General features: G+C 43.1%; 1 protein-coding gene across 3 annotated transcripts; it reads left to right on the forward strand.

The window, feature by feature from the left end:
• Window positions 1-5,142: 5,142 nt before the first annotated feature.
• On the forward strand, window positions 5,143-27,063 carry chd2 (chromodomain helicase DNA binding protein 2). Of its 3 annotated transcripts, none has more exons than XM_040161991.2 (42): window positions 5,143-5,395; window positions 6,789-6,845; window positions 6,972-7,041; window positions 8,153-8,211; window positions 9,514-11,464; window positions 14,494-14,728; window positions 15,262-15,348; window positions 15,508-15,569; window positions 15,994-16,104; window positions 16,363-16,545; window positions 16,653-16,792; window positions 16,893-17,118; window positions 17,205-17,305; window positions 17,413-17,454; window positions 17,567-17,745; window positions 17,852-17,976; window positions 18,100-18,316; window positions 18,399-18,488; window positions 18,581-18,771; window positions 18,890-19,078; window positions 19,185-19,347; window positions 19,465-19,617; window positions 20,076-20,147; window positions 20,418-20,567; window positions 20,660-20,808; window positions 20,887-20,983; window positions 21,071-21,163; window positions 21,266-21,439; window positions 21,619-21,788; window positions 21,898-21,939; window positions 22,051-22,190; window positions 22,281-22,419; window positions 22,511-22,661; window positions 22,935-23,057; window positions 23,136-23,258; window positions 23,542-23,682; window positions 23,897-24,013; window positions 24,138-24,316; window positions 24,416-24,515; window positions 24,610-24,802; window positions 24,998-25,247; window positions 25,344-27,063. In XM_040161991.2, exons 5-42 carry the CDS (start codon window positions 11,403-11,405, stop codon window positions 25,627-25,629), a joined length of 5,445 nt encoding a protein of 1,814 aa, XP_040017925.2. In that variant the 5' UTR covers window positions 5,143-5,395; window positions 6,789-6,845; window positions 6,972-7,041; window positions 8,153-8,211; window positions 9,514-11,402; the 3' UTR covers window positions 25,630-27,063. The 3 variants fall into 3 exon arrangements, with proteins under 3 accessions (XP_040017925.2, XP_077938749.1, XP_077938747.1); XM_078082623.1 differs by having other exon boundaries at window positions 5,147-5,395; window positions 8,156-8,211; XM_078082621.1 differs by having other exon boundaries at window positions 5,176-5,395; window positions 8,153-11,464.
• The last annotated feature ends 350 nt before the right edge of the window (window positions 27,064-27,413 follow it).

Below are 27,413 nucleotides of genomic sequence, written 5' to 3' on the forward strand. Positions count from 1 at the left end.
GTGGTGACATCTTACAGCCTCACATTAGAAAGTGGAACAATAATTCCACTGACATTAATTGAAAAGGTGTTGCCTACATTTGTGTGTGAGCATTTTTTGGTGCGAAATGTGCAAATCATGATTGAATATGCTTTTTCCTGTTATATATCTTTGCAAAGCAATTTGAAGGCATTACAATGAACTTGTGAAGGCCATTTTTACTATTTTCCGATATTTTATTAACTAAAATATCTACTGATTAACCAGGAAAGGCAACCAATTGATCTGCAAATAGAATATTGCAGCAGTAATATGAAACATAGTGAACTTAGAATAAACCCTATGTGGCGAATGGAGAGATATTTAGATAAGGATTTAGTAAACAGACACGCTTCACGCAGGTCACATCCACATCAGGACGCAAAATCACACACACACACACACACACCACGAAGTTGCTCAGCGCCTTCGATACCAGGCCCACCCACACGTATCACAAGCACGTGCTCTTAATCAATAACGACCACAGGGCATGTATACCGTGATCTGCACATGTGACTGCGTGATCACAGCACCGTCCAACGCGTACCTGACTACTCTGACGAGCAGGCACGTGATGAGAGCAGCTGTCAGCACGCAGACGCAAATAACGATGGTTTTCACAGTTGGTAGATGAGTCATTAGAGATGAAATCCGGGAGCCCACGGCGGCGTCGGTGACATTATGGGGCAGCGCTCCATCACCTCCGCCGACCACTGACGGCGATGTTGTATTTGACTCCCGCGTCGCAGGTGAAGCGATGCGATGCGTTCGCGGCTCTCCGCCGACCCCCCAAAGAGCCGCGATAATCACAGTTAATATTAGATGATACGTCACCATGGCGCAGGAATACCGAGGCGACAACAAAAGAAGAAGAAGAAGAAAAAAAAACAGCAAGCAGAGCGTTCTTTCAGTAGTTTTTGGAAAAGTAGATAAAATGCGACAGCAGCTGTCACGTTATGGAAAGTCGGCTTATCATTGGTGGATTCAGCTGTTCACGCGATCATATCCATCTGCGTCCCGGTCCAAAGCTTCTCCTGACGGAGGAGGAATCTCTAGGTCGCAACTTGCATTCGCTCCCAAACGCATGTCCCCTTCGGGTGAGCTATAGCAACCCTTCCGGTTGGCACGACGACGAGTGGAAGGTGGAGATGGGGATTACCCGCTGCGGGCTGGCGCTCTGCTCCCGGTGCTGAGGAGGAGACGTGTGAGAGCCGCTGCTGCCTTCACGGACGCCTCGTACTTCCTAACGCCCACCGGCCTGCTGTCAACAAGTCGACCATTGGTTGTACGCCTCTACAACCAATGGTCGACATACAACCAATGGCTTATGTTTGATGACTCTGTGAATGAAACATAATACTAGAATGGAAGGAAATATAATATTGTGAATCTAATATTAAGTGTTAGGATAGACCCTACCCAGTGGAGGGACTATGTATTTTAGTCTGCTTTCAGAAATATAGCAATACTATTTACTAACACCATAACATAAAATAATCATAATATAGGTGAGGCTACTTTTTGTGTGTATATTTTTAACATTATATTCTTGTCATGTGCTCGGTAGCTTTCATCCATAATTCTGCATCAAAATTCAGTCATTGACTTGTATTTAGTACTTTGATAAAGAGCGCCTGTCTGTCTTCCCACCTCTGAGAGCGCTTCAAACAACATGTCATTCACCCATTCACACCTGTTCATGCACTGATGGAAGAGTCTATCGGGCCCATTACAACTAACTCGTTCATATCTGAAGGCACAGCATAAGGGAGCAACTTGAAGTTGGAGCTCGGCAACATTCTACCTCTGAAGATGTTGCCACACACTCATAATCTAGGGTGCAAGTATAAGTAGCTGATGTCATGCTGTGGAGTTATGTGAACTAAAGTAAAACTACAATATTTCGTAAAATCCAGAGCAATAGAAGTATAAATTCGAAATACTAAAGTAAAGTATAGCACTTAAAAATTGATTGTATTCCACCTCTGCACCTTCACTTGTATTAGAGGCAATAGCTATGTCTAGTCTATAGAAATATTTAAGAACAGGAATATTAATATCTACAAATAAAAATAGGGGTACAGGAAAGTCCTTACTATTGTGTAATTGGTTTGTGGCATGCAATTGAGAAGCGTCAAATACAACTTATAGTTTTATCATGGGGACTAAAGTTCCTTCAATCCATATACAAATTCCTCACATACTACAGGCTTTCATCATCATCAGTGATCACTGAGCTATCAAAAGTATTGCAGTTAGCCTAACACATAACGTCAGACATGTGTTTTACTATGTCAGCACCTGCACTCGGTCAGTTTGGCCCCACATTACCAGAAACACCGCAGAGGGCGTCACCACGGGGTCATCAATGCTATATGTGCCTCTATTTGTCTCTTACATATCACCGCATTATTTATTCAGCTGCACAGCCGACACCGCTTTGCAATGCACTATTTTATTTAATGACAAAACATTGAAAATAGTAAAAATTGTTATGTCTAAAAATTGCAAATGGTACAATACCTTCACTTTGGCTGACAGAGTGACCACATCAATCTGTCTGACGTGCTCTTGGAGAACATTTGAAGTGGACCAACAGTTCCTGAGGGCAGCGTTTATCTGATGGCACTGGGCCACGGCAAACACAATTAACCAAGGGCATCAGACTCCTAGGTTACCAACGAAGATCCAAGGGAAAATATTCCCCAGACAACCAATTCGTTAGCAACCAATTGACCAGTAATGTGCAAATATATGGGAATAGCGCAAACACAAAAAAAAGCTTTGTCACACGGACACACACCGAGCCACAATTATTTTTTTTCACCTGGCTTATGGGTGTACGGTCTGAATAGTCCTTTTGAAAAAGTAGACTAACAATTAGATTTGCCACTACAAATAATCCCTCTGCTGTCTAGTGGGTACGCTCTTTGCGGTTTATTATTGGATGTCGGATCTTATTCCTGCGTAGCCACTGTTCACGCTGTCTCTCCCCGGCCCTCCTGCGTGCGAGAGCCAATCAGAGCCCACTAGATGGCAGCACAAAATAACATCAGAAATGTTCCTTTGCTGCACAGGTCAGCATTCAGCGCTGCCTGTTGAGCGTGTGGAGCAGGAGAGGAAGAGAGGAAGTGAGGGGCGTGCTGTACACAAGCATGAGCACAAAGCCAGAAAGCGCCTGCGCACTATGTTACGGGGTTAATTTGGCAACGCTGTTTAACTCTTATTGAGGAGGACATGGTCCTTCGTTCTCACAAGGGACGCTACACATCTAAAGCTAAAGGGGGTTGTCACATTCTGGGGGGGGGGGGGGCGGCCTGAACTTTGCACAGAGAAGCAGCTTTGAATGTGATCACGTGATCGGGTCACAGCGCTTCAATCCGGCTTACGGGTTTTGTTTCTTACCCAATGTTTATGTAAAGTGCAGAGAGGAAAAAGACAAATGAATATATTGTTTAAGAGAATGTATGAGCCTCACTTAACAAGCCACATTTTGTGTTAGGGGGGGGGGGGGATTTCAGAAGTTAACAATACTTGATTCATTTGAAACGTGATACTTTCGTCCCTTCAAGCCCTATAAGTCCTGGACATGCCTCCCCATTATTCTCCACTGTTTGTGGAGCAACAATGACCACACCAGAATACACAACCATTGGTCTAGCTAATTAGAAAGCAAACATAAGAACACAGTTTACCTGTTCTTCTGTTTTTACAGTTTAAAATGACGTCTAGTGACGCCTGAAATAGAACTCCCATTGATGTGATGCTGCCTGTTGAGGGACACACTTCTGCAACACTAAAGGTTTACAAATGGCTGCATTTGCATCTTCCCATAGGTAAGCGTGTACTTGTGTGTTATTGCGAGTCATACTATTGTAAACATGAAGAGTCAATAAAAGCTCTCGCCGTCCCGCCCCTGTGTGTCTCCTCTGTTTCTCTGGTGCAGCACCAATAGTTATAAACCAGAAAACCAGTGCCAATTATTCCAATTCTCGATCTCTATTGCAACATTCAGATGCCATAAAGGTTAAAGATGTCTCTTATTTTGGGATCTAGACATATTTGGTGGGAAAGAACAACCCTGTGTAAACCGATCCAACCAATGTTCACTACCCTCACTGGCCTTAAATTCTGATGCACTTGCAGAGATGGCGCTCTTGTTACTAGGCTAGGGTTCTTTTTAAGGAAATCTTCCACTGCAGAGAGCATGCGCTGTCGTGGCAAACATCTCATTGGTCAGTGATGGGGGTGGAGTGCGTAACACAAACTCCATAGACTTTCCAAGCCAGGCTGCACTGAATAAACAGCCAAAGTTTGCTTAATTTGGTTGTCCCCTTCGTTCAAACTGTTCGTCTCTTCAGCTAAATCAAATGATACAATCTTTATTGATTTCGTCACAACCGAAGCAGGCATTCACGTGTGGTTGTTATTATTTCTATTCAGAGAAGTCTTGAGGATGCAGCTTTACAACTTTGCTTGAGATTAATTGTTTGTGTAGTTCTGTAACAGAGCTGTAAACAATAATAAAAGACAATAAACCTTGTGAATGGCATATCTAAATCCAACATGCAATGTTTTGTGGCCCCTCACGAGTCTTTCATTAGTGTGAAATGGTGGTTGTCAGCCTACACCACTATCAGGAACAACTCCTGAATTATGATGTTATAGGCTTCATAAGCCAGGGAAGAAGCCCGACAGATACTTTATTGACAGATCTGCATTAAAAAATCTCCATATCAAACGTGTTTAAAGAAGGCCGGTGTTTCTGAAGCAACACAAAGCCTTGGTCCACTGCATAACTAACATACCTTGGTGTTTTGAGGGAAGGCCTTTATTTAGTTGATGGAAAAGGACCCAACGTGCAAAGAGGAAATGTAGTTACAGTAAACAGGCATCCAAGTACTATCACTGTTTTACAAATACACCATTTTATTTACAAAATGTCAAAGTTGTGTACAATAACGTCCCATTTTATTTGAATAACCCTCCACAACAAAAAAACATTTAAACAGCTGTCTTGCTAAAATTAATTTATAAACTTATTAAATTATTTTGGGCTCAGGTAAAAAAAAAAATCTGCAAGAATTGTGGCTTTTCCCCCGGTTTCGGTGTGTGCAGCTCGCGCAGAGAGGAAGTGGAGTTTGTCGTTACGTTGAGAGCAAAGTGGGCAGAGCCGCCGCTGAAGGATATCAGCTCGGGCGGGAGGGAGAGAGGAGGACACACGCCACAGAGGAGCCAGGCGTCGAGGACGCGCAGCGCGCAGCGAGCAGAGAGGCGCAGAGAATGCGGCCCGGCGAGACGACGAAAAACGCCCGAAAATGCCGAGGAAGACGGGGGAGACGACGGCGGGTCGAACCGGCCTGAAGGAAAACGGGTAAGAATGAACGACAAGCAGGAGGTTTGGAGCCGTGGAGCACGAGCTGGGCGCGAGGCAATATGGTGGATAGGAGGACAGTTAGTCGCAGTGTTGTAACAAAAAAAAAATGGCCATGGGGTGTTGTCGGCCGAGAACGCAGAAAAACGGCTCAAAGAGCTCAAACTGCGTTTATTTGTGTTTTTACTTCGTGGGATTTGCATGTTTGCTAGCTGTGTTTCGAGTTAACTTAGTTAGTATTTCGACAAGTACGTTTGTTCTCGACCTGTTTGGACTTATTTCAACCTACGCAGTTAAAATTTGCTTTGTCCTTGAAAGGGCAAATGCCCTTGTCTGAATTTACTCGACAAAAACGTTTAGTACAACCAACATATTCGTCTTTTAAACGCTGTATTGAGACTCACTGCCATCATCACTACAATATATGAAGCATATTTTTTGTTTTTTTCCCAGTAAATTAGCCTTTTTAGGTTTTTCATCGCAGGGTAAATCAAGAAAATATTTAAAAATCGATCCCTTTTCACAATGTTTGTGATTGAAGTTTACAGATGTAGTTTCGAACAATATATGAGAAAGTGTTTGATGCTTTTATAGTTATCAATTATGAATAGATTAAATGCATTGTGACAAGTTGTCAAAATGCCCTAAATATGACTATTGTCAACAATTCGTCTCTTTGTAGACCGTATACACAAATCATACTTGCTTTGTTAGCCACATAGAGGTTCTATATGTGATAAAAGCTTAGATATACTTCGAAATACAAAATAGGGTGTTGGCTTTAACCCTTTAGGACACTGAATAGAGAATGATTTAAATATGTACATTATATTCTTCCCCAATTACATTACATCTGCAAGACATGTAAAGAGACTTATGTTAGAAAGCCACACTGTAATTAATATAGAAGGGAACCTCAAAATACAGTATTAATATTAAATAAAGATATAATGTCATCATCATAGTCTCACTCACAAGGTTGTTGATATATCCACATGTAATGGTAAATAATACACACAATACCTCCGATAACATGAAATCTTTTATAGAGAGATTGTTATATCTGAAGTTATATTGCTAAATTCAAAGAATTAGTACCACCGGGCACATAACAAAATGTCTTCTCAACACTAACCCGAGTTGGGATGTTCCCGTTTTAGGACTAATTTACTTCCATTTTGTGTCCGCTAGGCACACAAAGACAACACTTTCTGAACTACACATGCTAGCAGTAATTTAGATTTTTCTTAATGTGTTATTAATCTGAGCTCTGAAACATTATCAAAAATATCTTTAAACCTGTAGCGCTTTCATTTCTGTATTTAATTCGAACCAATGTTGCGAATTTGAGTTCACTTGAACTACTAAAATAATCATGTTTTGTTTTTTGCAGGGATTCCCTTGACGTTTAGACAAAGGAGAAAAGGGATCGTCTGATCCACGCTAAATGGTATGTAATTTGTAGAACGTGTCTCCAGGCTAACTAGCTTTATTGTCTTTACTGCTTCATACATGCAGCCAGTAGGGGGTGCTGCCGTCCCATTATCACTCTGAACCAATATTTTCCCGTTTTAAGGGGTCTACATTTAACCACTAAGGAGCGATGAGTGGAAGGATTCTGGAGATTCGTACTGCAACTCGGATTTGTAAGTATAATTTCTGTAAATTCATTGCATGTTATCCGTGCATTGAGCGTTTCAAAATTTGAACTAAATGCAAACTTTCTAATATGTATAGGTTGGTCTGGTATATGTCATTGTAAAGAAATGCCGCTTAACAAGTGTTATTTTGTTCCTGTACATCATCGTGGTTAATTTTGTCCGAAAGTAACCTTAAAGGCTGATTTTATTTATAAACAACCATAAAATCTTCTGTTGACCTATCGAATAAAACCGATATGACATTAATCATATTGCGCTAGTGGCAAACCCATTTAAAACACGCACATCTTCAAACGGTACGCCGTTTCTGCAACCGGTCAATCTATTGCTCGTGAGTGGCGTGTTAGGCTTGCACAAGTAGTAGTGAAAGCGATTGGAAATGGCTAGCTTTAGAGCACATTTCTGCTGTCATTCAAAGACCCCTTCATTTCATCCAAATGAAAATCCGGACATAATGTCTTCCCTTATTAGCAGCTGCAATGAAATTTGCTTTCAAAACATCAACTTTACAAAAAAAAAACCCACTGTAGCTAAATGTTAAAATAAAAAAGCAAATTTGAATCCAAAGTGTCTCAATTATCTACATTAAAACAATTCCTTGTGAAAAGAAGTGCAATCACTGAAATCTCTTAAACAATAACCATCCGACCCAATCTCTGATTTTACGTATATGTTGTAACTATTTTGTAATAACACCCTTATTTGTCGGTGAAGCGATAGTCAAATGTTTGCTACAGTTGGCCTCTGAGATATTGTTAACTCTTAACTGGAAGGTTGACGTATTGGCTGTATTGGGGAAGTCAATGGATTAGACTAGTGGCTTGTCTTTATTTTTCAAAAAGGAACATCCAGCAAAAACATTCGCTGTAGGGAAAATTGGTTAACAATCTATAGTCATTATTGCATTTTCTATGAGAAGCTCATTTCTCAAATGGTTTCACGCTGGGAACCTTTTGTCTGTAATCTTTAGTCCGTTGCAATCAACATTTCAAACCAGAAGACCAAACCACAGAGTGGTCAACTTATTTTCTATAGCAGTGTGAATGTGACTTGTGTTGATATGAGCGTCATTCATTGTTTCTTATCTTTTCCACAGCAGACGTGAAGATATGGGGGTGAAGATTTTCAAATTTTGAAGATAAAGAAGACTGCTCTGTAAGTTCTTTGTTTGAATTAAGTATTATTAACTGAGCTCGTTAACATAATGAATGATAAATCAAACTTTATAGGAAAATGTTTTTTGAATCTCATTCGGATAGGTTTTTAAGGAGACGCTAGATGGACATTTTATTGCTACCGTTCACTTTCAGTTGTAAGGTTAGCAAAATACTTGTTAGCAGAACAAACAAGTTGGTAGATGCAACTTTCTATTAGTACATGCCTAAACATTTTCATTATGTGGCTACTTCCATTACTAATTATAATGTAAGCTAACTTCACTGTGGCTTTGGTGGACATTGACTGCATTGCCTCCTTTTGCCATTTTGCACTAAAGCCGTTCTCCGAAGAGTTACGATATCAGCATTTTTTGCAAAAATCGGATAGATTATTGCTGTTAAAATTTAAACAAGATAAAAAAATGGGGAATGATATGTAACAACTTTTTAATGCATATTTCAAATCTTATAACAGTACATGGATTTTTTTTGTTGATCTGTAGATGTATGTTGCTGCTGGTTTAAAAGGTTGCTTTAATAGTTATTGGATGCTACAATGTTGGTCTGTTGGTCAATCATGCATTTGTTTTGGGAAGCAGTTAGCCAATTAAGGATATGGAACTTTAATTTGCATACAGCATTTGTTTACTTATTTAAAGAGTGTTAAGATCTGTGCAAAATCCATCTCTGGACTCACCACACCCCTGGTGGTCAGTTGATGAATTTATTTGAAAAATTGACGCATTTACTCAACTGAGACTTAATTTCGCCAAACCGTCAATTTTGACCGCTTTTCCGTTACCAGTACAGCTTGCTGCATTTCTAACTGTGCAACTCTACTAAGAATTCCTACGTACGACATTCTGCCAAATGTTTTAATTCATTACATGTGATGCATAACGTTTTTTTGAATGTCTTTTTGGAACTTAACATGATAACGTTTCGCATGTAATATTTCAATAAGTTTGATCCTAAAATAAAGAGGTTTTGACACTGGATGACAAAGCCCAACAATTGTTAGCTAGCGTTCTACACGTCGTCGATGTGATGACGTTTTTCAATTGTAATTCGGGAGAATAGCAGTTTAGTTCTGAAAGAAGGAAGTATACTGGTTCTACCTTATATTTGAGAAAGACCCATGCACATTTACAATGCTAGCTGAAGCATTTGAAAGCTAGCCATGAATGTTCGTATACTTTATAATAGCGTAGTTTAGCACGTTTGGCCGGACAGCAAGTCATTCTTCCTCTCTGGTCGCATTGTGGGCTTACAATTGTTTCCTTGTTTTTATCCTATCAAGACGCCAGGAAACTGGATATTGCTGAAGTGGCGACAACGTTGTTTAACGTGAAGATGGAAACGTTTTTTTTTGTTTGTTTTTTGCAGTAAAACGTTTTACGAGATGCAACCATTCTTTTTTTTGACTGGACTTTGCCATTTGGATTTTTTCATTTTTGACAACATGGAGACTGGAACAAAGTTGGTGGCTGTTTGGCGCACTTGAACAATTGGTTATTTTTTCGCGAAAACGCAAAATCAGCCTTTGTACATTTGATTTCTCAAATGTTGTTTTTAAATAAAGTGTATGTAATTGCATTTTTTCCCTGGCTTTGTTTCAATAACTTAACGGTACAGAAAATCACAATGGGATATTGAGCGTAACATTTTGATAACGGCCCTTTTAGCTCGGCTGTTTTCAACATTCCACTATTTCGTAAAACCAATTAACTTGGTTAGCACTGGCTTTGTTTCAGCCAGTCATCAATGGATGCTAATTTCGGTGAGCGTCGTACTGGTCGACGAATCTCGCGAAGTACTTGATTCAGGAGGCTTTGTTTCTACAAAATTATTTAGATTAAAGAAGATTGTGTGAAATGTGTTGATTCCAATCAGTCTCACTGGAAACCGCTTAATCCATTAAATCCGCTGAACACCGACATTCCATATGGTATTTGCCGAATGGCAACAAAGGGTTTGGCTTGAACAGAAATGTTTTCCAAGGGCTCTCCAAAATGGCTCCTGGTTGTCTTCCTTCCGGTCTGAGCAGGAAGTGATGCAATTGGTGCAACCCAATTTATATACTTATAAAACCCCTCAGTTGTCCTACCATTTTTTTGTAATGAAGTAGGAAGTAAAGATTTCAACCTCAGTTCTTGGCCTTTAAAAAAAAAAAAAAGGACGATTGATATAAAAGCATATTTTTAAACACAATAAAAGGGGTGGGACTTAACCATCACCTGAGTGTGGGGGTAAATGGAAATAACGTCAATCAAAGGCGAAGCTTTCAGAGCTAGGAAGGAGCTCTAGATGGCGGCTGAGCCTTGGGAAGGGTGCCATGGGCTTTCGTCAGACAGTTTCTCTGCTCCGTTTTTCGACGGAGACCTCGCGATTTTGACAAAAAATTAAAGCGCCCCGGTCGTTCTGTCGGTGTTTTATCGAGCGTTTGGCCATTTTTCGCCTGTTTTTCGGGGCCGTTTCAGTCGAGCCGCGCGGAGGGGAGAGCTCGTCGTTGTTTGCTGCGCTGGGCTCCGGCGGCCATGGCGCGCCTCCATTTTTACTCCGCTCGCTCGCCTCTGTCGCCCTGAGCCTGACAGCAGACTCCACAGGCCTCAAAAGACACCACGAACCATAGCTTATTCTTTTTTCTTCGTAATTTAATGACGAGTTATTACTTTCTTTACAGCCTGCTGTTTTTTATTTGAATCGGGTAAAAAAAAGCGCTTTTGGTAGCGCGAGCGTGGATCTAACTTAATGGTTCATTTCTCGGTTACGAGCTGTCATCTCGTTGAATCTGTTTGTTTACATTGTGTAGGTTAAAATTAACGGAATTCCTCATTCTTAAATCTCATCTTCGGAACCCTTTATGTGATGACGCAGTTATAATTAATTGCATGCGGCTTGATCTGTGCACTATATCGAAGGACACACGTTGGATATTACACGTATTTTAGCAGCACTTGTAATATTTCCTTGCTATATTTTAAATTAGCGATGTAAATAATACTCCTCTTCCGATTTAATGCCCTTTTCTTAACTCGTGTCGCACCGCCTGGGATTTTTACTGCCACTTGAGCAAAGGCTGTCTAGTGGGACTTTTATGATAGTTCATGCTTGCTCTTAACTTTTTTTGACCGTAAATACCACGACAAAAAAAAATCACCCTCGCCGAAAGGTTTTCAGGATACTACCATGATGAAGAACAAAAGTAAAAAACAACTGGATGAAGGATCGACCCAAAGCAATGCATCAAGGTATGATCCTCACTCATTTTATACCACTTTCATATCTGCTGTGATTGTTTACCTCGTCGAGCATGGTCGCTCCTGCTTGCGTGTATTTGCAAAGTGGGGTTTTGAAGAAGTGTGCGATACTGTCACCAATGACCTTGCTATTGTTTAATAGCCACACCCTGATTTGACCATTTCTGACACTCAACACGGAGGTTTCAGGCCTGTGTTCGGAGATTATTAAGGGGCACGTCATGTGTTTTAGACCACAAGTGCACTAGTTTGTCCTGCATTACAATTCAAATTACTTGTCACAATGTTGCATCTCCTCTCGCTGTAATGTAATGACCTTGTCTATCTAGTTGGTACTGCATTGCACCATTTTATCAACGTTGATTTAATTTGTATTTTGCAAACATATTTTTGCTTTGTTACTTATCCGTATTGTATCGTGTTTTTAAGATATGTTCAGTGTGGGTTCATAACGTACTTTGATTACTTCTCAACTTAACTCGGGTTGCATGTTGCTTCAGTTTACTTTCTCTTTCACATGAATCTGTAAGCTTTTATCGGGATCTTTACTTAAAGTTTGGACTAATTTGAGAGTTTTTAAGAAATACCAAGTGAAATTATAATCACATGTTCTCATTCAAGTCCTTCAGTTCAAATATTTGAATGCCCTTTTATTGATTTTTCTCTTGTTTTAGATGTATAACAAAACTTTAAACTACTTTCCTATTTTTATGATGTTCACATGCTTACTTAATGTTTTTGCTTTTTACTTTTGTTTTGAGGCCTTCTTGCAATGGACGATTACAGACTCAAATACTTAAATGAAAGCAATGCAATATTGCAAAGTTAAAACATTTGACAAGCAAGATATATTAATGCCCCCTAACACATTTACTGTTATTTTCTAGTATCACATCAATTTAAAAGGCACTTTTATTAATATTGGCTCTTTTGGATATTGATGTGTTAGTTGAAGCATTTGTCTTGAACCTCTTTGATGCTTTTGAATGTTACAGAATAACAATGTTCTGTTCTATTTAAATCCAGCTTTGTTATCAACTGAATTACATTTAAGTGCCTATGTCCAAAAGTCTTAAAGTCACTTAAATATATATTTTTTTCACAATACTGTCCTTTTTTATGTTCTGTTTATTGTTTTTCCATAAGGTATCTGAATCTTCAAATATCAACGAGTGGAAACAACTCTATTTTCATCAATAAAGATGTTTTAAAAACCCCACTAATAAAAGGTGCATTTGCATGTTGTCAGAACACTGCAGGGCTTCAGAAACTGCACAGCGGCAGTGACATTATTACTTTAAATGTTTGTTTATTGTATAAATTCTACTGCCCAGCATGCATAGTTAGTGCCAGGAATGCTGCCATGTTACCACAAATAAAGCAGCCTTATCACAATAAGACTGTTGTGTTTTTAGATAAAGACACAGACGTTTGGATACTAAATGAAGGTAATCACCCTCATGGCATTTTACTGACTGCACACTGCAGCCGGCTCCATCACACAGGTAGTTGTTGTGTGTGATCTTGAGGCAGCCATTTTAGTGTTCTCAGCTGTGTGTGACTAATGTGTGTCCTCTGCTGCTGCTGACAGCCTGACTTTTACAGGCTGCTAAATGAGCACTGTGGGCGTGTAGAGCAGCAGCAAAGGCAGCAAGTCGTCGTCTGACTAAATGCAACATTATCTCTTGCCAAAGCACTACACAAACATGCTCTCCCGAGTCACAAAATGGCCCTTGCTTTGTGTGCCCAGTTTGCTCACTTATCTGTATTAAAACTCCGCTCCGAACTACATGGAGGAGGACCAGGAAGCGTTCCGACAGGGGCGGGCCTGCACACTGCGCTCTCATAGGCCAGAATCCCACCTAGGAACACTGCAGCCAATAACAGGAGACTGTTCCTATGTCCCGCCCACCGCTGACCCTTTTCAAAGCGGAAGCAGGCATGCACTTCCGAGTTTGGCAAGCGATGCTCCTGATGTTTCAGGCTGTGACGTTTAGTAACCCTGCTTCATAATGCTTCCATTAACACAAGTCAGGATTGTTTTGAATTGGTGCCAACAAACATTTGTGTCATGTTCCTGTTCTCAATGTCAGAATACAGTCCTTTCTTTAGTTACTATTACAAATATGAAATATTGTGTTGTCAGAAAGAAAAACAATTGAACATAAGTGTAACGTATTTATTAATAATCTTGTTACACACAAGCCCATCCAAAAAGATCTATGTGAGGAGGTAATTCCTTGGTTTATACAGTGCGGGCGCCTCCCTGTGTCCTGACGCGGTACTGCATGTGGAGAAGCCAGAGGAGAGGTCACCAATTCAACTGGTCTTATCCATTGATGTCCCGCATACAATTAAGTCATCTAAAAATAGCATCTACACTCTAATGTAATTACAGTTTATAAATGTATACTTTAGTTTCAAATTTGAACTTAATTGCATCAGGATATACCCCTTGAGTTAAACTATCTCAGTTTCAAATGGGGTCTGACTCCACAAAATCAGGGGATAGTTTTTATCTGAACTAATCCCATGTTGTCACAGTGGTTTGTTACCAACCCGGGGTGTGTGGAGTGTTACCTTTTTTTTTTTTTTTATTTCCCTTTGATATTAAGCGTGTTTGGCAGAAGGACATTATTGTAATAGTAAGTCACCACTCAAAGAAGTAATGTTAAACTCAGTTTTGACTTGTTAATTTACAGATGAAAGTAGAACTTTTCAAAGTGATTAAGTATATTTGTGTGCCTAGAGAGGATGAGCTCAAAAGTCTGTTAGCTGCATGATATAATTAGGTTTCTGTTTACTTTCATCTGATGTCACAATTCCCTCATGTCATGAAGCTCTTGTTGTAACTCCATGTCTTAGTGAGCCTGTGTGCACTTTTGAGGTTTTTCTCTTCTACCATTGTTTTGCCATATTTTTGTTGGGTGTGCAGAATTTGTCTTGTTAGTGGTGCAAGCAACCTATCTCAACATGTGCACTGCAAGATGGAAAGAATCACCGTGTTCTTGTTCCTGTAGCAATTCGGCCTCGGAGGAGTCCAACCGCTCTGCGTCGGAGTCGGCCAGTCAGTCAGAGAGTGACCATGGCAACCAGAGGAGGAGATCGCACAACTCCGAGTCCAACAGCTCCTCCGACTCGGAGTGTCACTCGGGGTCAGAGAGCGAGTCGGCAGAGTCTAAAGCCCGGCGAGCCACGGCCGAAGTGAAAGACAAGCCTGTTAGAAAGAAGGAGCGGCTGGCCGATGTGAAGAAGGTAAAGGTCAATTAACTGTGGCGGTTTTCTAATTATGGAGATACTTAATTCTTGTTTGTGTGATCAGGCTTTTAATGTAATTATGAAGATGTTAAAGACATTTGTAGTCATGTCTTTGTGTCCATGTTGGATTGCAGCTGTATGCACCTATAAACAACAATTTTGACAATATCATTTTTGTACCGTAAATGTAAAAAAAACCCATTTTTTTAAAACCTTAGTTGTCCGAATCAGAAGCCATTCATTGCCACATATGTTACACATAAAGGAATTTGACTTGGATATCTCCAGTTTTATGTCTTTTATGTTCTATGATCTCAGGGTTGTGGTTCCGTTGGACCGACTGATTGTGACATCTGTCGCTAAATTCCATTGAACTAAAGACAAATCAACTTATTGTGAATAAGATAATGAAGGAAACATTTATTTGCAGCCCGATGCCACATTGTTACAAATTATAATCAGACAAAACACATTTGTGTAGTGTTGTGAAAATCAACGGCTCTCTGATAGCGGTCGCTCTCGGTTTACAGATGTGGGACGAACATCCAGATGTATATGGAGTCAGGAGGTCAAATCGCAGTAGGCAGGAGCCAGCTCGCTTAAACATAGGAGCAGGGGTAAGCAGACCATTATTCTATCTTCTTCTTCTTATTACAATTAGACCTCCCGTCATTCACAAGCCCCGCGCGCCACCCAGTGGACGCCGTGGAGAACTGCCGCTGTGTTTCACCTGGAAACGACGCTCTGTGTGAAATGTTCTTCCGCTGTATTCACAGGGGAGCAGTGACTCTGAGATCGAAAGTCCCAAGAGAAAAACCTCCCGCACAAAGAAAAAAGAGTGAGTGTGAAGACTGAGTGTCTTTGGGTATTTTTTATTATTTCATCACCATTTATTTCATTTTGTATTATGTTCAGGCGCTTATACCAAACATTTTACTTTTTTTTTTTTGCGAGGTTTTTGTTATTTAACACTACCATGCAGTAGTTTTGCCCAACTCATGTCTGTTTTTGTCAGTGTTTCCAGTCGGTGTCCATGTTGTGATTTTCATCATTTTAAGGTTGTTTGTTTCAAATGGGCTCAGTTAGTTTCAGTCACGCAAAATTATAAATTTACATCAAAAGTGATCGGTGCGATCACTGGCTCATCCGTGATCAAATTGGGTTGTAGTGGACACTTTATGGCCAGTATTAAAATTAAATAAAATTTGGTTGTAGCACTGATGGGCCTCGAGGGTGAACTTCTGAAATGTCTTTGTTGAAAGAAATGTCTGGGACTCAAATGATGATGAAGACGAGGAGGAGGAGGCTTCCGACAGTGCAGACAGTGAGCAGGAAGAGAAAAAAGTTAGATCCAGACGACTTCCTGCTAGAAGGTAAGAGCGTAGCGAGGCCAGCTGAACTCTGCTCATCTCCAAATCATTCCATGTTGTCTGAGCACTTTTTCACCTTTACTTTGGTGTGAAGAAGAATACGCAGTTTGCTGAAATACTACACGTAAAATGTATTCTAATAACAGTCCAATCATATTTAAAAATTTTAAATAAACATGGCCGCACCGACGAGACTGGTTCCTTTTTGTTGTTGTCTCTAAGTGGATTGTGTGTTTCTGTGCTTTACTGTGTGTTTTCCAGACCTCAGGCCAAGTCATCAACCACCAAAAAGCAGCTGTCTCAAAAAAGCAGGAAGTCCAGGAGACGAGACTCGTCCGCAGACGAGGACGATGACGAGGACGACGATGAAGAGGACGAGGACGACGATGACGAAGACACTCCGAAGAGACTGACTCGGAAAAGGGGCGCAACAAAAGTCAAAAGGTGCATATGTCAACCTAATGTGTGTGCTACCGTCCCTCCCCTGGTGGACGTTCTGTGTCCTTTTCAGGACTCCGGACTGATGTTCATCCTCTGGTGTCGTGTTACAGTTACAAAGAGGACCAACACGACTTTGAGACCGACTCTGATGACCTGATCGAGATGACGGGCGATGCGGGTGAGGAGCAGCAGGATGATGACAGTGAGACCATTGAGAAGGTTATGGACACCAGGACAGGCAAAAAAGGAGGTAGTTTAAAAAAAAAAAAAAAAAAGAGCATTTTGTACAACATTTTGTCTCAACGCTCTCTTTGCAACATGTCTAAAAGTTGTTTTTTTCACTCCTGTAGCCACTGGGGCTTCCACCACCGGGTATGCTGTGCAGGAAAACGGCGACCCCAACGAAGGCTTCGACCCCGAGAAAGATGAAGGGGAGACTCAGTATCTAATCAAGTGGAAGGACTGGTCCTACATCCACAACACGTGGGAGAGCATGGACTCTCTGCTGCAGCAGAAAGTCAAGGGACTGAAGAAAATGGACAACTACAAAAGGAAACAAGAGGAACTCAATTCATGGTACAATCATTTGTCTTTAAACACAAAAGGCTCGCCGATGTTCTTCCTTTGAGGATGTTTAAACTTCGTTCTGTCCTCGTCTGTAGGTTGAACCGGGTGTCCCCCGAGGACATAGAATTTCATAACTGCCAACAAGAGCTCATATCCGACTTGAACAAGCAGTTTCAGAATGTGGAGCGCATTATCGGTAGGAGTTCATTGTCCTGATGTGTTCTCTTCAGTCTGACGATCCTGCAGAACCTCTTTCTTTGCATTGCACTTGAGATGTAATAAAAGGAATCATATTATCCACAGCAACAAAAACAGGAAAGACCCCAGGATCCTCTGACTTTCCTTGTAAGTCCTCTTGCTAACTTTTCACCATCGCTTCTACGTTCCGTTGATTTTTCAAAATGTTCCGTATAAACACATCTGGGCTTTGCCTCACGTCATAATCATTTGTCCGCAGCTCACAGTCACAAGATTCCACCTTCCAATGAGCCAGAGTATCTCTGCAAGTGGATGGGCTTGCCCTATTCCGAGTGCAGCTGGGAGGATGGAGCGTTGGTTGGAAGGAAGTTTCAGCACTGCATCGACAGCTTCATCAACCGAAACTCCAGTAAATGCGTCCCCTCCAAAGACTGCAAGGTAAGAGGGGAATGACCCCCAACGGTCCCGTCTTCAGGTTCTATATTTTTTAATTTCTTTAATCCCTTTTTGAAAATATTATTTTTTTGTCTGACTATCATTTCAGGTGTTAAAGCAAAGACCAAGGTTCTCTCCTCTGAAGAAACAACCGTCGTATATCGGAGACGATAACCTTCAACTGAGAGATTATCAGCTGGATGGGTTGAACTGGTTGGCCCACTCCTGGTGCAGGTACTGCGCACATCATTTCTGTAATATAACTGTTGGTTTTGATTGACATCATTAAAAAAAAGAAGTTCTTTTTTAGATTATATCACAAATGTGTGTTTTGTTTTTGTTAACCCTTTGCCTCAGGTGCAATAGCGTCATCCTCGCTGATGAGATGGGGCTTGGAAAGACCATCCAGACCATCTCCTTCCTGTCGTACCTGTTTCACCAGCATCAGCTGTACGGACCCTTCTTGGTGGTGGTGCCTCTGTCCACGCTCAGCTCTTGGCAGAGGGAGTTTGAGACCTGGGCGCCTCAGATGAACGTGGTGGTCTACCTCGGGGATGTCATGAGCAGGAAGTCGGTACGTTGGAGCCCGATTGTCTGTCGGTGGTTCCTCCAAAGTCGGTTAAGTCAACTTCTCTCTTTGCCTCGGTTTGACGTAGATCCGCGACTACGAGTGGGTAAACCATCAGACCAAGAGAATCCGCTTCAACGCGCTGTTAACCACTTATGAAATTCTACTTAAAGACAAGGTACGTGCAGTGAGGCGGCATTTCATCAGGGTTGTGTTTCTAGTTTGATTGGAACCACTGTGGCTTACAGGAGCTTAACATCTGTCTTGCAGGGGGTGCTCGGGAACATAAACTGGGCGTTTCTGGGCGTGGATGAAGCGCACAGGCTGAAGAACGACGACTCCCTGCTGTACAAAACACTAATGGAGTTCAGGTCCAACCACAGGCTCCTCATAACCGGCACCCCGCTGCAGAACTCCCTCAAAGAGCTCTGGTCACTGTTGCACTTCCTCATGCCTGACAAGTACGTCCTGCTTTAGACGTTTCACGCGGCGCTGAGGAAAGAAGCGGCGGAAACGCCCGCCAGTCAGAATCCCGGCCCGGGGACGAGTGACGTCTGATCTCTTTGTTGTGCACAACAGGTTTGACTCCTGGGAGGACTTTGACGACGTACACGGGAAAGGGAGTGATAACGGTTATCAGAGTCTCCACAAAGTCCTCGAGCCTTTCCTTCTGCGGCGCGTTAAGAAAGACGTGGAGAAATCTCTCCCCGCCAAAGTAGAGCAGATCCTCCGTGTGGACATGACTGCACAGCAGAAGCAATTCTACAAGTACGAACGCATTTCTGTCTTTTGTGACTTTTTTTCTGCTACGTCAGTCTTTCAAAGCCGCGTTTCTAGTCCCCATTAACTTTGTTTGTTCCCCAATATCTCCCAGGTGGATTTTAACGAGGAATTATAGAGCTCTTTTCAAAGGCACCCGAGGCAGCTCTTCTGGCTTCCTGAACATAGTTATGGAGCTTAAAAAGTGCTGCAACCACAGTTTCCTCATTAAACAGCCCGAGGAGGGAGACAGCGAAACGCAACAGGAGCACCTGAAGGTATTTCTCCCTGTGAACCCCTCAGGACGTCTCTTCTCTGCAGAGGAAACTAGTCCCTGAATGGAAGCTCAGTGCTTCCTAATTTGTCCTGACAGCCTCATTTTGTCCACGTTTCAGAGTGTGGTGCGAGGCAGTGGGAAGCTGGTGCTGCTGGACAAGCTGCTGACCAGACTCCGAGAAAGAGGCAACCGAGTCCTGATCTTCTCCCAGATGGTCAGGATGTTGGACATTCTTGCTGAATACCTCGCCAAAAATCGCTACCCGTTCCAGGTGCGACTTTTTTCTGGGCTTCATTGTGCATTTGCGTTCTTCGCGTCTCGTTTGTTTTCTGCCAAAAGGATTTTGGCTTCATTTAGCAGCAGAAGACCTTTTTAAAAAAGAGTTTGGCTGTGGTCTTTGTTGGTGTTTACAGTGCAGAGCTGTTGGTTGTTAGGTGGCTTCAAATAGGGTGAGGCTCAGTTGTCACTGTTGTTGCACATAAACTCCAGCAGGCTGAGAGATCCTGTTATGTTATTTATATCTACAAGTCATTCACTGCCGGAGACCAGACCAACTGCGAGTCAGTGGTCTTCGGTTGTTTATGCCGATGTAGACATCGGTGCAGTCGAGGCCTATAGACTGGCCATCCAATGACGTGTCCAGCAATGTGATGCCGTGCTGATGGCAATTGGCCGCCCGGGTAAATATTCAAAGGTTAATTCCTTTTTGTTTTCCTCTCTCCTCTTCAGCGGCTGGACGGTTCCATAAAGGGAGAAATACGAAAGCAAGCGCTTGACCACTTCAATGCTGAAGGCTCAGAAGTATGTATACTCGTAATTTATACTCAAACAAACAGATACGGTTCGTTTCTATGATTTTTTTTTTTAACTGTCTTAGAGCAGTAGAAAGTAGAAAGATGTATTTTCATAAATGTTGAAAAATGGATGAAATACACGTGCTTATTAGCAAGAAAGTCTGAGGCTGAGCAGCATTTAATTCACAATTATTCAATTCAATTTCGCCACCGAATGGTGGGAGTTGGTGCGTGTTGAGCCGTATTAACGGTATTAACGTATTAATCTGTTTTCCAGGACTTCTGCTTCCTGTTGTCCACCAGAGCTGGAGGCTTAGGGATCAACTTGGCCTCAGCAGACACCGTTGTCATCTTTGACTCTGACTGGAACCCTCAGAATGACCTGCAGGCACAAGCCAGGGCTCACAGGATCGGCCAGAAGAAACAGGTGATCATTGGGCCTAAACACTGTAATTCTAGTAAAGAATGAAATGGATTGTTGTTCCTCAGAAAGTGACATCCATGATCACCTTTTCCTAGGTGAATATTTATCGACTGGTCACCAAAGGCACGGTGGAGGAGGACATCATTGAGAGGGCAAAGAAGAAGATGGTTTTGGACCATCTGGTCATCCAGAGAATGGACACCACTGGTCGAACTGTACTCGACAGCAACTCCGGAAACACAAAGTAAGATGTCAGAAATCACCGTGTAATAGTTGGGCACTGAAGCTCTGTTACGTGAACGTTGTTGTCTTTTTTCCCCAGTTCAAACCCATTCAATAAGGAGGAACTGACCGCCATCCTCAAGTTTGGTGCAGAGGAGCTTTTCAAAGAGGCAGAAGGAGAGGAGTCTGAACCGCAGGTATTCCAACCAAAAAGAATCTTGTGAGCATTCAAGGTACTTGTTACATATTTGTAGAAATAAACCAGAATGTGTTTCTTCCTGTAGGAGATGGATATTGAAGAGATCCTGAGGTTGGCTGAAACGAGGGAAAGTGACCAAGGCTCAAGTGCTACGGATGAACTTCTCTCCCAGTTTAAGGTTCCTGTCCCTTTTTATTGTACTGACGCGTAGTAAAGCGTTGATACATTGCTTTCTTTTCACACCCGATCCGTCCCTTTCTTCCTCCTGATGTTGCTGCAGGTAGCCAATTTCTCCAGCATGGAAGAGAGCGCTCCAGAGTTTGTGGACAAGTCCATACGGGAGTGGGATGATATCATCCCCGAAGAGCAGCGGCGCAAAGTTGAGGAGGAGGAGAAGCAGCGGGAGATGGACGACATCTTCATGCTGCCCAGGAGCCGAAGCTCTAACAAGAGGGTAACAGGATCATTTTAACGCATTTATTTGAGGATCAACAACAAGTTATTTGACTTTAACCTAATGCGTACACATTTCACCGACATATACAGAGAATTATTGCACCTCCTGCTTCACAACGGTTTCTGTCTTCCAGCAGCTCATTTGAGGTGTCGCTGTGGCTGCTCTTTGCGTTTCAGGCCCAGGCAAATGATAGTGACAGTGACGTGGGCTCCAAGCTGAAGAACCGCTCCTCGGGCTCCGAAAGTGAGACCGATGATAGTGATGACGACAAGAAGCCTAAGAAGAGAGGCAGGCCGAGAGCCCGCAAGAACAACGTGGAGGGTTTCACCGATGCAGAGATCCGCAGGTAAAGTAGTTTTATTCATTCCTCGGGGATCGGGTCTTAATTTGAACTTGATTAAAGTTCCCTTTCATTAACAAAAGCCAAATGCATCCGTGATTAATATCATTAACAGGTTCATAAAGGCATACAAGAAATTTGGATCTCCGCTCGAAAGGTAAGCTTTGTTTATTATATTAGTAATGAATGTTGGGCCACGTCATTTGATCACGTTGTTTGTTACACGTCTTAATGGCTCAAACACTGAAGCGCGTCTTTCTGCATCCAGGTTGGAGGCCATTGCCCGAGATTCCGAGCTGGTGGACAAATCCATCGCTGACCTGAAGAGACTTGGTGAGCTGATTCATACTAGTTGTGTGACTGCAGTGCAGGAGCACGAGGAGCACCTCAAAGAGAACCCAGTCGAAGGTAAGCTGGTTATACTCTGTTACACGTCTTTGAAATCGCCGTTGTTGTTTTTTTCCACACGCCCCAAAATGATGCATGTTCTTATTTCAGCTAAAGGTCCGGGGAAGCGGCGAGGAATTAACATCAAGATCTCGGGAGTGCAGGTCAACGCCAAGTCCATCGTCCAGCACGAGGAAGAGTTTGAGCCCCTGCACAAAGCGGTGCCCTCCAATCCGTCTGAGAGAAATAAGTAAGATTCCACTGCAGAGATGAAGAGCGACACACACTCACTGGTCTGTTTATGTTGCAGGTTAAATTTGACCTGTCTTGTTTCCCCACAGGTTCAATCTAGCATGCAGGGTCAAGGTGGCCCACTTTGACGTAGACTGGGAGCTGCAGGATGACATCCAGCTGTTGCTCGGTATCTATGAGCACGGCTTTGGCAACTGGGATCTGATCAAGACGGATTCTGACCTTAAACTCGCTGACAAGGCAAATTTCTCATTTCTACTTTTATTACCAGGTTTGAGTAAGGAATGAGTAAAAAAAAAAAAAAAAAGGAACATTTTTACCACACACTCGACTTAAATTAATGCATTATTTTTGTACTTTTAAAACAAAACAGTCCCCTTTCAAAATTGTAAAAGCTTTTAACATGTCAAGTTCAGAATGTTTAGAAGGCAGCTAGAACTCTCGATTGGTCTCATTTGCAGTTGATCGGCACCCGTTCTAATCGGTCCGGCCTTTTCCCCTCCCTTTGCACAGATTCTCCCGGACGACCCGTGCAAGAAGCCTCAGGCCAAGCAGCTGCAGGCGAGAGCCGAGTATCTTCTCAAGATGTTGAAAAAAGAGCAGGATGCCACGGACCTGTCTAAAACAGGGGAGGAGGTACGTCGCCGCTCTCACCGCATGTTTGCCTTTCCCCCTACCGGCGACACAGCTTATGCAGTCTGTTCCTCCCAAAAGGTCAAAGTGAGGAAGAGGAAGCCTCGGGTGAAAAAGGACAACAAGATTCTCAAGGACGAGCAAGGCAACGACGTCTCCTCCCCCCGCCTGTCCGACAACCCGTCAGAAGAGGGCGAGGTCAAGGTCAGTGTTCCCAGCTGGTCTGTACGCTTAGTTCTGATTCCACTCATTTGATTCTGTGATGCACCGAAGCTATTTGTACTCCGGAGCTTGTCATTTTGCGCGGGGGGGGGGGAGTATAAATGACCTGTCAGACTGTAAAACCGTTCTTGTGAACTACAAAGTGACCACTTTTCAGCTTTGCTTTTAGACGAGCAGAGCAACGCTACACTCGATCACATGCTCCTTGTGCTTTCTCGTAGCACGACCTGCTGTTATTTTGTTTAACGTTCACTGTTTTTTGCAGGATGATGGAACAGAGAAATCCCCCGCCAAGAAACGACAAAAGAAAAAGGACAACAAAGAGAACAAAGAAAAACAGGGAACTCCTAAAAAGGAAAAGGACGGGGACAAAGACAAAAAGGGAGCCAAGCCCAGGAAAGAAAAGGTATTCATGCCCTCGTCATGTGGGGGTCTCAGATTTACTTTGACATGCGGCTGTAATAGTGTTTTTAATGCTGCCCTTTATCACATTGAAATGCGAGATGTAGCTCAAGGATCACGGCTATGAAGCCTGTCAGCCTCCTGTGAACAATCTGATGGCGGTGTGATTTTCACTGGTGGGTTTATTGTCTTTGTTTCTCCCGTTTGTTCTCTTCCAGGCTAAAGGAGCTAAAGGAAAGAAGACTCAAGGTCCAGTCCACATAACGGCCGGCTCCGACCCCATTCCCATTGAAGGGAAGGAGGACGATGGACTTGACCAGGACACTTTCAGTGTTGTAAGTCTCTTCTTCACTTCCTCTGCAAAAATTGAGTCGGCAACATTTGATACGAGTTTGCGAGCACTGCAATACAATAACGAAAGCGATTTACACGTGTGTGTGTGTGTGTGTGTGTGTGTAGTGTAAGGAGCGCATGAGACCGGTCAAAAAGGCCCTGAAGCAGCTGGATAAACCAGACGAGGGTCTGTCTGACCAGGAGCAGCTCCAGCACACCCGCACATGCCTGCTGAAGATTGGAGACCGAATCACAGAGTGCCTTAAAGCCTACGCTGACCCGGAGCTTGTTAAGATATGGCGCAGGTAAGCGGATTAATCCTTGTTGCCTTTTTGTTGTGTAGTGAATCCGGGTGCTCACCTGTTTTTAACCCGGCTCGTGAATGCTTCTCTCCCTTTGGTCAGAAACCTCTGGATATTTGTGTCCAAGTTCACGGAGTTTGGTGCCAGGAAGCTTCACAAGCTTTACAAAATGGCACAGAAGAAGCGATCACACGAGGAAGAGGCAAGCGGCTCCCTCTTTTTTTTTTTTTTTTTTTCAAAGAAGTGATGGGAGGTCATTTGTCCAACCCTTAACATATATCCTGTTGTGTTTGCAGAAGGAGCAGAAGAAGAAGGAGGATTCTGGAGGGAGGGGGAAAAACTTCCGACCCGAGCCCTGCGGCTCCAGTAGAGACTCCACGGGGACCCAGTCATCCTCCAAACCCGGGTCGCACTCCTCGCAGACAGGCCCCCACGGACACCACAGAGAGCCGTACAACTCGGCTAACAAGCGGCACTTTGGCAACGACGGTACGTGAGGAGAGGATCGCGTTCGTTCAAGTCAAAGGAAATGGAAGAAGAGAACAACTCGTGAGCTTTAGAGTTGCGAGCTGTTTTCTAATGTTACCGGTCTCGATGCTAAGCTAAGCTAATCCTTCAGCGTACAGACACCAGAGTGGTATCATTCTTATTCATCTCTTTTTCTCCCCACCCCCATCGTTACAGATAGAGGAGAGTGGCAGAGGGAGCGTAAATACAACTACCCAAGCAACAGCAACCAGTCGTGGCAGGGCGAGCGGCACCACGCGTACGATCGCTACAAGGACCATTATGGGGACCGACGGCCGCACGGAGACTCGTACCGCAGCTCGGGCAGTTACCGCAGCAACAGCTCCCCTCGAAAAAGGACCTACGAGCAGTACAGCAACGACCGGGACGACCGGGACCACCGGGGCCACAGGCCCTATTATGACAGGTGAGCGGAACTCTGGTGGCACGTTTCAGCGCAGCGTTGTTTCGTCCCGTCCCAACGGTTTGAAAATGAAACCAATGCCGTGAATGTGATCCGCAGGAACTCTGATCCCAAGAGGAGGCGTCCCGATGAGTTCCGTCCCAACTACCACCAGGGCAGAGAAGGCCCTCTGCAGGACTTCAGGAGGATGCCGGAGCAGAGGCCGACCGGCCCGGCCGGGCCAGAGCACTACAGCCGTCCCTTCAACCCGGACAAACCCCCCCCGCCGCTGGACCCCCGCTCCCCGCAAGCGCAGAAGTCCCCGCAGGAATCGCGCTCGCCACCGGAGCGGCCCGCGGACCCAAACGCCGCGGCCGACCCCAACTGGAGCAACAGGAAAACATGAAACAGGACGCCGGGTGCTTCCCGACGGAGCCTGGACCCGACCGATCACAAGCTCACAGTCTGAGACGGGACGAACATGCGCCCTCCTGGCCAGCAGAACTAACGCCGCTCGTTTCCCCTCAGTGACGCCGGCTGGGAATGATGTTTGTTTGTCCGCCGTCTTGAAGATGGAGGAAGGAAAAAAAAGATTCAAAAACAAGCATCTTTATTTAAACAAATTGACTCAAATCAGTCAACCATGGTTGGACTGAGTGAAGGATGCTTAGTCCTGTGGACTAATTCTAAGGAGGATTTAGGATGCGTGAACTGATGACTGATCTCAATCCTAAAAGTGCCTGAAGGCTTTGACCTTTCTGAATGGTAAATGTTGGGATCCCTCCCAGAGGAATCGCGACATGGACATTTATTATTTTGTGTTTAGCTTTAAGTATTGCCACTTGTCATCAGAAGATTCTGTTGTGAGCGGCTGTGTTCGTCATCATCCGCACCGTGTACATGTAGCTGAACTGAATCCCCACGAGGGCTCCAACGGTGACTCGGCGGCATCGTTCTTGAGAGATTTGAATGAGCAAAAGAAGCCAGTACGTTTCCTTCGAACACTCTACGAGTTGTTCGGAAACCGTTTTTAGCAGACTCGCATCTCTTGTGTACAAAATGATCGTTTCTGACTTTGTGTAGCTATATAAATCATGGCGATCCTCTTGCTCGGTTCACTTTAACCACTTTCTCCTCTTAGTAGGTCCAATGAAATGGAAGCTTTGTAAGCAGTATTTATTGCAACAGGTTGTGCAAAGGCTGATGACACTATAACTCGGGACAATCCTTTCTTTTTGTTGCCTTTCAGTGTTCTGGTGGCCATGGATGGTACTTCACTGTAGTTTCATTCATTCATCTTTCCACCTACAGTATGTAAGTTCTCGATGACGTCTGAAAATACTTTGTGATAACTTTTCTTTCCTTATCTATTGTTTGGTAATGCTGTTGTTTGAGGGTCATCAGGGATTTGTTGGTGACATTTCCTTTGTTTATTTCCTTCTGGTCACGCTTTTATTGTGCCAAACCTGCGCTGGCCCTCATTCGTTTTTTTTTTGTTTTTTTATGCTTCTCCATTTGTGCCTTATTTATGTGTGTATTATCATACTGTATATTTTTCATGGACAGTACTTGGGCCTGATACAGGCAGGGTTTAGTATTACAGTCTCATTTGAAGGAAATTGCTCTAAACAAACTGGGAGGAGACCCCTTATTCTGGTTGTAGTTCTGTGGTTTCCAAAAGTGTTGATTAAACTAAAGAAGCCCTGTTTGGTTCCAGCCACCGCATCTTTCCCCCCCCCCCACGTTAAGGTTGATGCTGTTCCTGTATCATTCATGCTTTAAGAAAGTCTAATTTCTGTCAACCACTCTTCATATGTAATAAACTTTGTTACACACTGAATGGATCTCGTTTAATTTCCTCATGGCTGATAGAAGTCTCCGCTGAAAAGATCTGCCAGGTTGTGATAAGTTGCAGAATTGATTCATACAATGAAGTAATGTATTGAATAGTTTTCACACATGAGGGATAAAATAAAGGAATTATTTTAAAGCCAAGTAATAAAACTGAATTAAGGAAATTGATGATTTACGTTATGAGTTCTAGTAAGCATTGATTAGCATTTTAGATTTCCATAAAAACGTTCGCTATGTCCTTGTTTAACGTGTATGGATAACTGCATATATTGATGTCAACATAATGTGGTTATTGTGGGTAATCATTATGGACTTAATACATTTGTCTGCACTAAA

This window comes from Gasterosteus aculeatus, chromosome X (assembly GCF_964276395.1).
Source record: "Gasterosteus aculeatus chromosome X, fGasAcu3.hap1.1, whole genome shotgun sequence".
Classification (NCBI taxonomy): domain Eukaryota; kingdom Metazoa; phylum Chordata; class Actinopteri; order Perciformes; family Gasterosteidae; genus Gasterosteus; species Gasterosteus aculeatus.

What these genes read in the sequence shown, in the direction of transcription:
- chd2 (XM_040161991.2), top strand. Translation starts at nt 11,403, where the DNA reads ATGATGAAGAACAAAAGTAAAAAACAACTGGATGAAGGATCGACCCAA. An exon ending in GGCGCAACAAAAGTCAAAAG is followed by an intron (nt 16,546 to 16,652) that starts GTGCATATGTCA and finishes GTCGTGTTACAG; the next exon opens with TTACAAAGAGGACCAACACG. An exon ending in GCCGAAGCTCTAACAAGAGG is followed by an intron (nt 21,440 to 21,618) that starts GTAACAGGATCA and finishes TTTGCGTTTCAG; the next exon opens with GCCCAGGCAAATGATAGTGA.